Source organism: Salvelinus namaycush, chromosome 12 (genome assembly GCF_016432855.1).
Source record: "Salvelinus namaycush isolate Seneca chromosome 12, SaNama_1.0, whole genome shotgun sequence".
Lineage (NCBI taxonomy): Eukaryota > Metazoa > Chordata > Actinopteri > Salmoniformes > Salmonidae > Salvelinus > Salvelinus namaycush.
Genome location: NC_052318.1, coordinates 6,235,184 through 6,250,560, shown reverse-complemented (window position 1 = coordinate 6,250,560; position 15,377 = coordinate 6,235,184). Strand labels below are relative to the sequence as shown.

Here is a 15,377-nt window from a genome sequence, read left to right as displayed (position 1 = left end):
GTGAATCTGATGCAGCCGAAGAGCTACTGCCCACTTACCCGGGAAATTAAGATGACTTTTGAGTAGTAAGACATGTATTAAAGCTACAGATACCATTTATAAGAAGGGGCTAGAAGAGTCTTATATGGTGAGCTACCAAGTGGCTAGGACAGGCAAGCTCCATACTATTGTGGAGGACTTAATTCTTCCTGCTGCCGTGGATATGACTGGGACAATGCTGGGGGAAAAGACCCAAAAAACTATACAGACAATGTCTTCATCAAACAACACTATTTCACGACGCATCAGTGACATGGCAGGAGATGTTTTGAAATGATTACTGCTTCGCATACAAGCCAGTGAATTATATGCGTTACAGCTGGATGAGTCAACAGAAGTGGCAGGCCTGGCACAGCTCCTGGTATATGTACGTTACGTTTATGGGGGGGTCAATTAAGGAAGACATCCTCTTCTGCAAACCACTGGAAACCAGGACAACAGGAGAGGATATTTTTTAAGTATTGGACAGCTTTGTGACATCAAATGGACTTTGGTGGTCAAGATGTGTTGGTATCTGTACTGATGGCACAAAAGCCATGACAGGGAGACATAGTGGAGTGGTAACGCGTGTGCAAGCAGTTGCTCCCGACGTCACTTGGGTACACTGCAGCATCCACTAAGAGGCTCTTGCTGCCAAAGGAATGCCTGACAGCTTGAAATATGTTTTGGACACTACAATGAAAATGGTTAACTTTGTTAAAGCAAGGCCCCTGAACTCTCGTGTATTTTCTGCACTATGCAATGATATGGGCAGTGACCATGTAAAAGTTTTACAACATACAGAAATGCGCTGGTTATCAAGGGGAAAAGTATTGACTGTAATGAATACGAGACAGAGAGCTGGTTTTAAGCGCAGGGCGCAGCAGGAGGAGGCAGGTAGCTGGGTCCAGGGGCAGGCAGAAGTTTATAGATGGGGTCCAAAGGCAACAGTACAGGCAGGGAAAAGGCTAGTAACGTAGTCCGGGAGATCAGGAAAGAGGTTGATGATGGTGCACAGGTCTTTCCATCATTGTAGGATTTTTTGTGTGCAAATGAACTCAAGCTTACGGACAATGTCAAATGTGATATAGCGAAGCACCTGGGTGAGTTGGGTGCGCAATTACGCAGGTACTTTCCCAAAACGGATGACACAAACACCTGGATTCGTTATCCCTTTCATGCCCTGCCTCCAGTCTACTTACCGATATCTGAACAAGAGAGCCTCATCGAAATTGCAACAAGCGGTTCTGTGGAAATGTAATTGAATCAGAAGCCACTGCCAGATTTCTGGATTGGGCTGCGCTCAGAGTATCCTACCTTGGCAAATCGCTCTGTTAAGACACTGATGCCCTTTGCAACCACGTACCTATGTGAGAGTGGATTCTGGGCCCTCACTAGCATGAAAACCAAATACAGGCACAGACTGCGTGTGAAAAATAACATCTACAGACGACATCTTCGTTCAGTATTCCCTGCAATGCTTCGGCTGTTAATTCCTGAAGACCAAAAACCTTTCATCCACACCTTCAATTATGTCCAGTTTTTTAGACTTCTTGTTTGTTTGGGCAGTGCAATTAATCACATCTGCAATAAATGCCACAAAATCCACATTCTTTCCAATCAATGTATCAGTATCCCTCAACTTTTGAGCGAAATTCTGAACCGGCTGCGGGTCATCCACTGCCATAGCTTTCTCATCTCCACTTGCTGTGTGAAACGTTTGTAACAGGTGTCTTTCAGTGCCAGGTGTCTGTAATTGCCAATTAAGAGAATGGCTTTTGGTATAAAAGCTGTGTGTGGTCTCTCATTCAGGAGATGTAGTGTTGAAGACTGGCGGGCCATGGGACGATGGTAACATGGCTCGGCTCAGCTCACATTCACAGAACTGAGATTGTACGTTTTGTGCCCATACCAAGAGTTTTACCCGTATCCATCTGTACCTGCTCTCTTTCTCCCATGGCACTCCTTCCAAGGTATGTGTTTTAGGGTTGTAATTATTGTATTGCTTTGGCCAGAAAATCTGAAACATAGTATCATTGTGATATTTACTGGAATATTACCTGAAGCTGTAACGAAATAACCATGTTTATCAACAGACAATCTTCAGATTGCTAGGTGTTTGATGTTGTGGAGACCGATGTGCCCAAGAACAAGCTTGCATTGAGTTGCTGAACTAATAAAATATATATTTTCGTATTATTTCTGGCCTGATTATTCCCGTGCTTCAGTCCTTGATGTAAAGAACCTGTGAATTTTTTTGTTTATCCCTGAGGACCTTGCGTATAAAAAAAAGTGGCTTATTGGCTACAGGAATGGTTAGTTATGTATAAATCCCCCATATTACATGTTCATGGAGGACTAGGTCTCATGGTTACAAACTTCGCTTTTGAATCTGAGTTTCTCATGGTTACCTACTGTAACTGCCTTGAGTAATTGAGGTCAATGGTCCTGTAGTAGCCTACAGTAGGAAATCATAACATGAAAAGGGTTCTAGAGCTTAGAAACACGTCTTCTACTGATAAAACATTGCGTATGGATAATGTTTCTGACAGATTTTATTGCCAGATCCATAGCTGGTGATGCTTAGCAGCTGCTTTGTAAATTAAGTTTTCTCAGCGGAATTAGGAATGTGTTGAGTCAAAGTTAGTAATGGAAGTGAAACTTTTCTGCGCTCTTATTTGACGTCTATTTAAAATCATCCACATTTTCCATATCAATTCTTCAACTTTAAGTGCTAGCTCTCTAAATGTTGTTATTCAGGATTGTAAAATATTTGTCTAACAAACTATCCTCTCCCTACCTATCTTTTGCACAGAGCGGTGGTGCTAACTGGAAGGAAATGACTGTTTACTGCCTGGCACACTCCGGAATTATCAGAGGTCATTCATAACAGAGACGATGCTTGGGTCAAGGCCAGGAACCCAGGCGTGGGCTCAGACTGGCAAGCTTTTAAGCAACTGAGGTATCATTGTGTAAGACGAATCAGAAAGGCTGAATCTGATTATGATGTAACCGCTCTTTAAATTCTGTCAGCTGTCAAATCCCTGAAGGGTTCATCACAGGATTGGTTAACTCTTGAGGTTCCTAGGATCTACAGCAAGCTAGGTAAATTTGATTTTTAGTTTTAATGCACCGTATTGCTGGAACAAAACTCTAAATACATTTTATCTTGATGTTCTGGTGCCATTAGGCAATTGAAAGTATTGATTGGGGACTTATTTGTGGAGAAATGTAACTGTTTTTCTGGGTGATTTGAGATTTGTGCTGTATTTGTGCTTTCCATCACTGCATTTTAGAGTGTGGCGCATTTGTATAAGAGACTTAAGTCTAAAAATAAATCTCTCGTCTCTATAGATAGGATAGTGCAGGTATTTTATTATAGCTAAACTGACTTCACCTGCGTCATGGCAACAGACCCATACACTGTACATTCAACTTAGCCTCGGCCGGATTTGAACCCTGCAAAACAACCTGAAACACAAATGAAAGTTAGTGTAGTTGGACATGAACCAACATTCCCCACAACCTTCATGTAAACGCTTAGCATGAACATCGAACATTTCTACTGACCAACTGTTGACGGAAGCGCCCTCCTGACGTACTATATCCAGGACGGCGGCTTAACAAGCCAGTGTTAAACCCTGATAGCCTTTCAATGAAGAGCCGGATTCAAAATCAGCAACATCCGTGTCACTTGTCTACGATGTGTTAAAAGCTTGTTTTCATCACCATGTGGTCCATTACTGCGTTTGTTTTTCTGGGCTGGTGGTTTTTCTTGTTTTGTCAAATGGATACAAAAGTGTCATCTTCCTACAGGCCATATTCATACTATTTGAATAATGAAAGCAAAAGATGTGAAAGGGGATGTTTGGAGGCAGTTGTTTACCTGGTTAGCTTTGATGATTATAGGATAGAGATGGACTACTGAGTATCTACCAAGAAAATAACTAAACCTATATTGATCCAAATATACCTTTTGTGAAAAACAAATCCAAAGCAGTTCTGGAAGTTATAAAGATTCTCCGTGACTTGGATGATGGCGCCGGAGGGGATGGCTGCCATCTTATCGGCTCTTAACCAACCATGCTATTTTGTTTTTTTGCGTTGTTCTTAACTTGTTTTGTACATAATGTTGCTGCTACTGTTTCTTATGACTGAAAAGAGCTTCTGGACATCAGAACTGGGATTACTCACCTCAAATTAGACGAAGAGTTTTTCTTCAATGAGTCGGATGGGAGGGAGATACTACAGACACCAGGCCTAGATCCCCATAATTCGCTGGAAAAGGAAAGATTTTGCGGAAAAAGTTCAGGGTGCCTTGTGAGGATCAGGCGACGAGTAGCTAATCTGCCTTTGCCTTCCTGCCCTGCTAGCTAACGTTCAATTGTTGGAAAATAAATGTGACGAACTGAAAGCACATATATCCTACCAACGGGACATTAAAAACTGTAATATCTTATGTTTCACCGAGTCGTGGTTGAACAGCGACATTAAGAACATACAGCTGGTGGGTTAAACACACCATCGGCAGAACAGCAGCCTCTGGTAAGACACGGGGCGGGGGCCTATGCATATATGTAAACAACAGCTGGTGCACGATATCTAAGGAAGTCTCAAGGTTTTGCTCACCTGAGGTAGAGTATCTCATGATAAGCTGTAAAGCTCACTCTCTACCTAAAGTTTTCATCTGTATTTTTCGTAGCTGTCTACATACCACCACAGACCGATGCTGGCACTAAAACCACGCTCAATGAGCTTTATACCGCCATAAGGAAAACGCTCATCCAGAGATGGTGCTCCTAGTAGCCGGGGACTTTAATGCAGTGAAACTTAAATCAATCAGATTTCTATTATCAGCGTGTTAAATGTGCAACCAGAAGGAAAAATATTCTAGACCACCTTTACTCCACACACAGATGCGTACAAAGCTCTCCCTCGCCCTCCTTTTGGCAAATCTGACCATAATTCTATCCTGTTTACAAGCAAAAATTCAAGCAGGAAGCACCAGTGACTTGGTCTATAAAAAAATGGTCAGATGAAGCAGATACTACAGGACTGTTTTGCTAGCACAGACTGGAATATGTTGTGGGATTATTCCGATGGGATTGAGGAGTACACCACAGTCACTGGCTTTATCAATAAGTCGAATCAAATCAAAGTTTATTTGTCACGTGCGCCGAATACAACAGGTGTAGACCTTACAGTGAAATGCTTACTTACAGGCTCTAACCAATAGTGCAAAAATGTATTAGGTGAACAATAGGTAGAAATAAAACAACAGTAAAAAGACAGGCTATAAAAGTAGCGAGGCTACATACAGACACCGGTTAGTCAGGCTGATTGAGGTAGTATGTAGATATGGTTAAAGTGACTATGCATATATGATGAGCAGAGTAGCAGTAGCGTAAAAGAGGGGGTTGGCAGGTGGTGGGTGGGACACAATGCAGATAGCCCGGTTAGCCAATGTGCGGGAGCACTGGTTGGTCGGCGCAATTGAGGTAGTATGTACATGAATGTATAGTTAAAGTGACTATGCATATATGATAAACAGAGAGTAGCAGCAGCGTAAAAAAAGAGGGATTGGGGGGGGCACACAATGCAAATAGTCCGGGTAGCCATTTCAGGAGTCTTATGGCTTGGGGGTAAAAACTGTTGAGAAACCTTTTTGTCCTAGACTTGGCACTCCGGTACCGGTTACCATGCGGTAGTAGAGAGAACAGTCTATGACTGGGGTGGCTGGGGTCTTTGACAATTTTTAGGACCTTCCTCTGACACCGCCTGGTATAGAGGTCCTGGATGGCAGGCAGCTTAGCCCCAGTGATGTACTGGGCCGTATGCACTACCCTCTGTAGTGCCTTGCGGTAAGAGGCCGAGCAATTGGCGTACCAGGCAGTGATGCAACCAGTCAGGATGCTCTCGATGTTGCAGCTGTAGAACATTTTGAGGATCTCAGGACCCATGCCAAATCGTTTTAGTTTCCTGAGGGGGAATAGGCTTTGTCGTGTCCTCTTCACGACTGTCTTGGTGTGTTTGGACCATTCTAGTTGTTGTTGATGTGGACGTTGTCCCCACAGTGAAAGTATGTACCCCAACGAGAAGCCATGGATTACAGGCAACATTCGCACTGAAGGGTAGAGCTGCCGCTTTCAAGGAGCGGGACTCTAACCCGGAAGCTAATAAGAAATCCCGCTATGCCCTCCGCTGAACCATCTAAGGTAACCTGCCTAAATGACTACCGACGCGTAGCACTCACGTCTGTAGCCATGTCATGCTTCAAAAGGCTGGTCATGGCTCACATCAACACCATCATCCCAGAAACCCTAGACCCACTCCAATTTGCATACCGCACCAACAGATCCACAGATGATGCAATCTCTATTGCACTCCACTGCCCTTTCCCACCTGGACAAAAGGAACACCTATGTGAGAATGCTATTCATTGACTACAGCTCAGCGTTCAACACCATAGTGCCCACAAAGCTCATCACTAAGCTAAGGACCCTGGGACTAAACACCTCCCTCTGCAACTGGATCCTGGACTTCCTGACGGGCTGCCCCCAGGTGGTAAGGGTAGGAAACAACACATCCGCCACGCTTATCCTCAACACGGGGGCCCCTCACGGGTGTGTGCTCAGTCCCCTCCTGTACTCCCTGTTCACTCATGACTGCACGACCAGGAATGACTCCAACACCATCATCAAGTTTGCAGATGACACAAGAGTGGTAGGCCTGATCACCGACAACAAATGAGACTGTCTATAGGGAGGAGGTCAGAGACCTGGCCGTGTGGTGCAAGGACAACAACCTCTTCCTCAATGTGATCAAGACAAAGGATATTGTGGACTACAGGAAAAGGAGGACCGAGCACACCCCCATTCTCATCGATGGGGCTGCAGTGTAGCAGGTTGAGAGCCTCAAGTTCCTTGGCGTCCACATCACCAACAAACTAACATGGTCCAAGCACACCAAGACAGTCGTGAAGAGGGTACGACAAAACCTATTCCCACTCAGGAGACTGAAAAGATTTGGCATGGGTCCTCAGATCATCAAAAGGTTCTACAGCTGCACCATCGAGAGCATCCTGACTGCCTGGTATGGCAACTGCTTGGCCTCTGACTGCAAGGCACTACAGAGGGTAGTACGAACGGCCCAGTACATCACTGGGGCCAAGCTTCCTGCCATCCAGGACATCTATACCAGGCGGTGTCAGAGGAAGGCCCTAAAAATGACCAGACTCCAGCCACCCTAGTCATAGACTGTTCACTCTGCTACGGCACTGCAAGCAATACCGGAGCACCAAATCTAGGTCCAATAGGCTTCTAAATAGCTTCTACCCCCAAGCCATAAGACTCCTGAACAGGCCCGCTATTGTTTTTACTGCTGCTATTTAATTATTTCATTTATTTCTTTTTGGGGGGGTGTTTTCGTATTTTCTTGGTTAAGGGCTTGTAAGTAACCATTTCACTAAGGTCTACACCTGTTGTATTCGGCACGTGACAAATAAGATTTGATTTGATTTGACTTTCATTGAAGGCTCTGTCTTTGAACTTATCCTCCATCCTTTCTATGTAAAAGTCATTTGGATCAAATCTGTCCTGAAATGGTTATCTGGAAGGAGCAAGTCCATCATTTCATTTTGTTAAGTGAACCAGTCTTCCTGATTGCCTTGAGGCACAGAAGGCTTTTATCTATAATTGACTGGAGTGCGTCTGACTATTTTCATCACTTCATCGCTTTTGAAACCATGTCTCCACTGTACCAATAAGAAATGAATCAGGTGGGAGTGAATGTTCACTTCCTTCCATGGGGACAAAGCAGATCTATGTCCATCACTGCTACTGTGGAGACGGAGTGGTCTGAACAGGATTTCCTCACTCGCGTCGTTTCCCTCATCTCGCCACATACAGCCTTTAAAGTTAGTCTGCGATTTAGTTTTTCAACAAAACGGCAGCATAGGCACTTGTTTTCGTATACAGGTGACAGATGGGGAAATGTAACCTAATATGTAACCTAATATGCTCTAAATGCAAGGACTTACAGTTCAAGATAAGTGTGTAGATATTTTTTTTACCCCCCTTTTCTCCCCAATTTCGATCTTGTCTCATTGCTGCCAAACCCTCCGCTGGCCGAACCCTCCGCTGGCCGAACCCTCCGCTGGCCGAACCCTCTGCTGGCCAAACCCTCTGCTGGCCAAACCCTCCGCTGGCCAAACCCTCCGCTAACCCGGACAACGCTGGAACAATTGTGCACTGCCCTATGGGACTCCAGATCACGGCCGGTTGTGATACAGCCTGAGATCGAACCCAGGTATGTAGTGACACCTCTAGCACTGCGAGGAAGTGCATTAGACCGCTGTGCCACTCGGAAGGCCCTCACAAGATAGCTTTGTGTTATTGTTGTTTTAACATTTAGAGGAAAAAGACCTTATGTAACAAGCTGTTTGGAGGGTTCAGAGTGGAGCATTCAATTTCTATATTCAATTATGAGGAGAAGGAAGACTAGACTGAGGCAGCTCATAAAGTGACTTTATTCTCTAGAAGCAACTACCATCTCAATCAGCTCACATGACAGACAGGAATTTATAGACACTCATCAGGCATTACTAATCAACTCCAATTTCCGTAATCGGTTTCCGTTGCAAGACACAATGAATACACCCCTGAATACACCCCTGGATCCCAGACTGCACCTTTAAACATGTAGCCAGATCAAAAACACAAGGTTCATTAACCCGTTATCCCCTTGGTCACCTCATTGAGCATGGGTAATAAGGAAACTCTTAGTTCCTAGGATCTCAACACACAAGCATTTCCTAATAAAAGCCAATTTATGCTTGCTCCGAATATACGGCGGCTTGCAGAGGCCAAATCGATCTCCATACCATATCGCCGTGCGACTCCCAAATTGTATAACAATGCAGTGGGCTCTGTATAGCTCCGCCATGACATGATTGGTTGACGGTAAGTGGGGGAGAGAGGTCCTGTATAAACACAAAGTAACTTCCTTGACAACTTCCTTCACAACCGCTCTGCTCTGCGAGACGCAAGAAGTATGATTGCCCTGACTTCTGCGGCGGCTGCATGGCAGTAAATGCTGTACGGCCACAGCAGACAATGGATTTGCCATACAAAGCCTTTAATACTTACTGCTCAACTCAAATGTTCTGCTCAGTACAAACATTTTTGATCCTTTGAATTAAACAATTTCCAGATGGTATGTACTGTATGCATGCATGGGATATCCAGGACCAACCCCCCCCACCCCACCAGTGGTGGTTGGTGCTCTTTAAGATGAGGGAGGATTATATATATTTTTAATGAGCATGGCCTTATTTCTATTACAGCATATTGGATGACTGTCATTCATATTCCATTCACCCAGTTCAATGTAACATTGATAGGGTTACTACTATGTTCCCTATACCCGTCATGAGGTTACTACAATCTAACCTATGAATTAAAGTTTTACAATGTAGGTCGAGACAAATTTGAGTAACCAAGGTGACACAGTAACACATTCAATACCGCCTACACTACACTCTTGCCTGCATCTAGCTGATCTAGGGTGTAATCATTAGTCCAACAGTTGCAAAAAAGTTTTTCTATTGGACAAATTCAGGTATGGTCATCTCCGTTTAGTTCCAGTATCTTCCGTTTATGAAACGTTTTTCAACAGAATCGGAAGAATGAATACATCCCTGATCATACGCAAACACAGTTCACTTTCATAGCAGCCACATGCAAATAGCATGATCATTTGCTCTTTGTATAATTCCTACGTGCTCTCCTCCTCTCACCTTTTCCCTTTTGGACTTCAGTGCACAACACATCAGCTGTCTGTGACCAGGCGAAAAAACCTTTCCAAGCCTAACCTTCATATCAGAACCGCTAACCGCTACATACAGCCTATATCGTTGTCACCATATTAGCTAGCGTCATAGTCAACATAGCTACGAGAACTAACTCGTTACAGTAGTAAAACAGCTACAATCATGCAGTACCGTCAGCAAGCAGTTTAGCAGTTACACTGGTGGGCCCCGGTGGCAATAAATTAATAAAACCAAAAACTTACCTTGGCTTGGAAGAGTTCCAGTGTTGCATAGCCATCTAGCTAACATAGCATCTTTCTCTGTTTGAGCCGGGTCTTTAAGTAGGCTAAACTAGCTAGCTGTTTTCGCTAGCTAAGTGAAAATAAAAGGGGGAAAAATACAACAAATTATAGCTAGCTCTTTCTCTTGCTCTCGGTCTTGCTTTTCTTTCATTTTGAAGGAATTCATCTGTTAGTTATTATATTTCTCTGAGTCAACTACTCACCACCTTTTATGCACTGCAGTGGTGGCTAGCTGTAGCTTATGATTTTAGTACAAGATTAATTCTCTGATCCTTTGATTGGATGGACAACATGTCAGTTCATGCTGCAAGAGCTCTGATAGGTTGGAGGACGTCCTCTGGAAGTTGGCATAATTTCTGTTTAAGTCTATGGAACGGGGTGAAAACCATGAGCCTCCTAGGTTTTGTATTGAAGTCAATGTACGCAGAGGAGGACGGAAACTAGCTGTCCTCCGTGCTACCCTTCAGAGTGCTGTTGAGGCTAATGTAGACCTTCATTGCAAGACAGTGTGTTTTAAACAATTTATTTGGTGACGTGAATATATTTAGTATAGTTTTATTTAAAAATAATAACTTTCATTATTTTTATTTGAGTGAAATTCACTGAGGAGGATGGTCTTCCCCTTCCTCCTCTGAGGAGACTCCCCTGCCACCCACCCTCCTATAGTATGAGATGTATGCCTGAGAAAACAGGCAGGCTCTCCCTCAGCAGGAACCAGGGTTAAGCTGCACCACTTCCCCTGGACAATAACAGTCCCTCCACGTCTCATCACTCTGACCTTACACGGAGGTCGTGTCCAAATTGGCACACTCTTCACTATATAATCTCCTACTTTGACCAGGGCCCATAGGGTTCTGATCAAAAGAAATGCACTGTGTAGGGAATAGGGTTCCATTTGGAACCAGCTGACAGTCTATCAGAGTGCATGTGCCCTGCTGTCTGCTGGGTGTCTCCTTCCTGTGGAAAGGACCACAGTAAACCCTTTCATTTCCTCTTTGTCGCCTAATGAACCTTTCCAGGAGCTGCTGCTAATGTGCAACACTGGTGGAGTTGTTTTGAGAATGGGGATGAAGCGTTAGCCTCATTGTTACACTGGATGTTGTAGATGTGTCTCCTGGGTTAGATCAGAGAGCTCATGCCACTTGGCTCTTTGTCACAGAAAATTCTCTCATAGACAGGATGCAGTTATAGAGCTACTGGGATACAGATGTGCAGATACTGCAAAAACTGTGCTATCACTTCACGTGAAACTATCTGGGGCGACATTTACAGTAAACTGTACTGTATCTGGGGCGATATTTACAGTAAAGGCAGGTTATTGTAGTACTACATAAATAAGTGAATGCACTGTTTGTGTTGTCAACAAAGTGGTTGACACAATCTATGCGTATTTGCATATGACGTATATGAAGTGCTTATGTTCAATTGCATGGATTTTCTTCATTACTGGTTCTATTTGAGCGTGAACAGGATATAATGGAAGAGAATGTAGTTCCATGATCAGGAAGTGCCTCTAAACACTAACGTCACTAAATACTGAATGAGGTGTAGCCTGTTCTCTCTCTCCGGTCACAGCTCTTCTCTCTCCCCGGTCACAGCTCTTCTCTCTCCCCGGTCACAGCTCTTCTCTCTCTCCGGTCACAGCTCTTCTCTCTCCCCGGTCACAGCTCTTCTCTCTCTCCGGTCACAGCTCTTCTCTCTCCCTGGAGAAGAGCTCTTCTCTCTCTCCGGTCACAGCTCTTCTCTCTCCCTGGAGAAGAGCTCTTCTCTCTCCCCGGTCACAGCTCTTCTCTCTCCCCGGTCACAGCTCTTCTCTCTCCCCGGTCACAGCTCTTCTCTCTCTCCGGTCACAGCTCTTCTCTCTCTCCGGTCACAGCTCTTCTCTCTCCCCGGTCACAGCTCTTCCCTCTCCCCGGTCACAGCTCTTCTCTCTCCCCGGTCACAGCTCTTCTCTCTCCCCGGTCACAGTACTGTACTGTATGTCCTGAGACACAATGCAAATCAAACACCCTAACCCCCCCCCCCCCCCCCCCCCCAAAATAGTTATGTAAAACACATATGTTACTGGGCTAATTTAAGTGTGTTTCTACATAATAACCAGATCTATGTGGTGGAGCTAGCCATGCAGTCATGTTAATGATGATCTAATATATGCCATTTAGTAGACGCTTTTATCCAAAATGACTGACAGTAGCGCATGCGTACGTTTTCATATGGGTGGTCCCAGCGGGAATCGAACCCACAATCTTGGCAGTGCAAGTGTTCTACCAACTGAGACACAGACGACCCATGTCAATGGACCATACCTTATGTCTCTGTTTTCAGTTGGAATATGGTTGAGATTCAGGTCAGGAAGTGTGAAAGAGGTCTATTGACATCACATGACATAATTATGCTCTGCATGACAAGCCTATAGAACAGTATGTAACTGTAGGTTGTCCATATACGTTGCTCTGTTTGTTGTGTTTGTCTCCAGCAGAGTTAGCTGCAGTACTATTATGTTGCTAGGTGAACAACCCTTTCCTTTTCAAAGCATTTTCAAAACAAAGGTCAGGAAGCAGAATTTGGAGTGAAAGTTCAATTAATTAATTTCTAATCACCTTGTCCAGTGTGTTGTTGCCAAGAGTGAAGGTAGATTTTTAAGCTGGAACAAAATAATAATCTAGTATGGTTCATTTAATGACGTACAGCTGTTATCACTATCATATCAGCAGTTTCTTTGATTTATCTGATTACATTATTTAAAAATATTTTCCTTTACAAATGTTACAGATAAAAACAAAGTTACATAATGTTAATTTGACTTGATTCTGTGGAAAAACATGACTGTTTTAAAAGGAACTGTTATTCACTTCGCCTGTGGTCTGCCTGCCTGCTGATTGGCTGCTGCCAGAGTGTGATGTCATTCTTGCCTGCTATAAGAACACTGACTAGATCGGGAACAACATTCAACAGTGACAGAGTGGTGTGTTAGAACACAGAGCAAGTGGGACTGTTAATGTGTGTCACACGGCAAAAGAGGAAGGGAGAACATTTCCAATGAAGTTTAAACACCTAATTGGAGCTACAACGTATTTTTATCCAAAAAAGGAATACTTTTAGATTTATGGGAGACCAGGAGAACATTTGGAGGTGGGTAAATTACTTCAAGATTAAGTGTCAAATTAAATTGCATCTAAGAAATCTTGGATGAAATTACTCCATTGATCAATCCTTACTCATGCTTCCTACCTTGACTTTATACACATTACATTTACACTAGCTTATAAACCTATATGGTTTATTCTTTGTTTTATGGGTGTCTTCGACAATACATTTCTTCTTATCTAATCTCTTCAAGCAGCCCATAGATCATGGAGAATGTGAGCACGCCTGCCTCGTTCAACCTATCGGACCTACCAGTGGAGATGAACTCGTCGTCTCACCAGTGGTCTTACTCGGAGTACAACGAGGCTGAGGCAGTGCTGCTGGGCATCATCATGGCCCTGCTGGTATTGGGCATCGTCTTTGGCAACGTGCTGGTCATCACTGCCATCGTGCGCTTCCAGCGGCTGCAGACAGTCACCAACATGTTCATCACTTCTCTGGCCTGTGCTGATCTGGTCATGGGCTTGCTGGTGGTGCCCTTCGGCGCCTGCTACATCCTCCTCAACACCTGGCACTTTGGCAGCTTCCTGTGCGAGTTCTGGACGGCGGCAGACGTCTTGTGTGTGACGGCTAGCATCGAGACGCTGTGTGTGATCGCGCTGGACCGTTATCTGGCCATCACATCGCCGCTGCGCTACCCGTCCCTGCTGACCAAGCGCAAGGCGTGCGTGGTGGTTGTGACGGTGTGGGGCGTGGCCGCCCTAATCTCCTTCCTGCCAATCCACATGAAATGGTGGGTGTCTGACGAGCCCGAGGCGCTCAGCTGCCTGGAGAACGCCCACTGCTGTGACTTCAACACCAACGCTGCCTACGCCGTTGCCTCCTCCGTCGTCTCCTTCTACATCCCCCTGGCGGTCATGGTCTTCGTCTACGGACGCGTCTTCCAGGAGGCCAGGAAGCAGCTGCAGAAGATCCGCGGCAGCGAGGGACGGTTCCACGCCCAGATGATCAACAACAACAAGGGGCAGGATGGTGGGGGAGGGGGGAACGGGAAGAGGCCAAAGTTCTGTCTGAAGGAACACAAAGCCCTGAAGACGTTGGGGATCATCATGGGAACCTTTACTCTCTGCTGGCTGCCATTCTTCGTGCTCAATGTGGCGGTGACCATCTGGAAGGTGGACAACATTAAAATGCCATTCAGGATATTGAACTGGATAGGATACGCCAACTCAGCCTTCAACCCCCTCATATACTGCAGGAGCCCTGAGTTCAGGTACGCCTTCCAAGAGATTCTGTGCCTAAGAGGGACTGCTTTCCCCACTAATGAATACATATACAGAGGACACAGCTTGCAGGTTAGCCCTAAGGATAAGCCAGGCAGCTCTATACATGATACTGGGACCATGGAGCTGAGTACTGGCTCCCGGTCTAGTGTCACCAACACAAACAGGAATTGCAATAAACCTTCACTTGCCTCCATTGTCTGAAGCGCAGGGTGTTACCAGGAGACTGGTCTTTCTCATTTAGTCAGACCTGGTGAGCAGACATGGGATAGGAAATTACATGTGAATCTATTTCCATACTTAAATGTGTTACTATAAGAATATTATTCTAGTAATGTGTAGGTTATTAAATGTTATATGTTTCATCTTAATATTGAACAGTCTGCAAAAGACTTAGGAAGTATATTGTTTGTGGACTTGATCATGTGTACGTGTGGTTTTGTAGACATGAGTATGTGCACATGTCATGTACTCTAGTGCTTGTGTCTGTGTGTATTTCAACACCAGGGTTCAGGTACTAAGTTCATGTCTCCAGTTTGGTTGCACAAAAAACAAAAAAAATCTACCTCATTAGCATTGTTTTTGATTCATCTCCATCTCAAAGAGCTTCAAGAACAAATCATTATAGTCTGTTTGTATGAAAATGAATAATGTTGTCTGTCAGTTGAACTGACTGTTCTTTGCTGGCAGTGGTCTGAAAGGCCAGGGTAGGAAAGGTCCAAAGAATTAACAGGCAGAACAAGAGATCAAATTAGGGTTCTACAGTAATATGTGCCCCCCCTACTTCTGTCTGTAGCCAGCCCTCTGTCTGTAACACATTCCATATTGATCTGGGTCTCTCCCAGAGCCATCCCAGGGGCTTCTGTCTGTCTGTGGGAT

The 15,377-nt window shown here is 44.6% G+C and overlaps 1 protein-coding gene across 2 annotated transcripts; it reads left to right on the top strand.

The window, feature by feature from the left end:
- Positions 1 to 13,091: 13,091 nt before the first annotated feature.
- On the top strand, positions 13,092 to 14,919 carry LOC120056851 (beta-2 adrenergic receptor-like). 2 transcript variants are annotated; one of them, XM_039005093.1, is made up of 2 exons: positions 13,092 to 13,260; positions 13,472 to 14,919. In XM_039005093.1, exon 2 carries the CDS (start codon positions 13,482 to 13,484, stop codon positions 14,700 to 14,702), a length of 1,221 nt encoding a protein of 406 aa, XP_038861021.1. In that variant the 5' UTR covers positions 13,092 to 13,260; positions 13,472 to 13,481; the 3' UTR covers positions 14,703 to 14,919. The 2 variants fall into 2 exon arrangements, with proteins under 2 accessions (XP_038861021.1, XP_038861023.1); XM_039005095.1 differs by having other exon boundaries at positions 13,469 to 14,919.
- Positions 14,920 to 15,377: the final 458 nt, after the last annotated feature.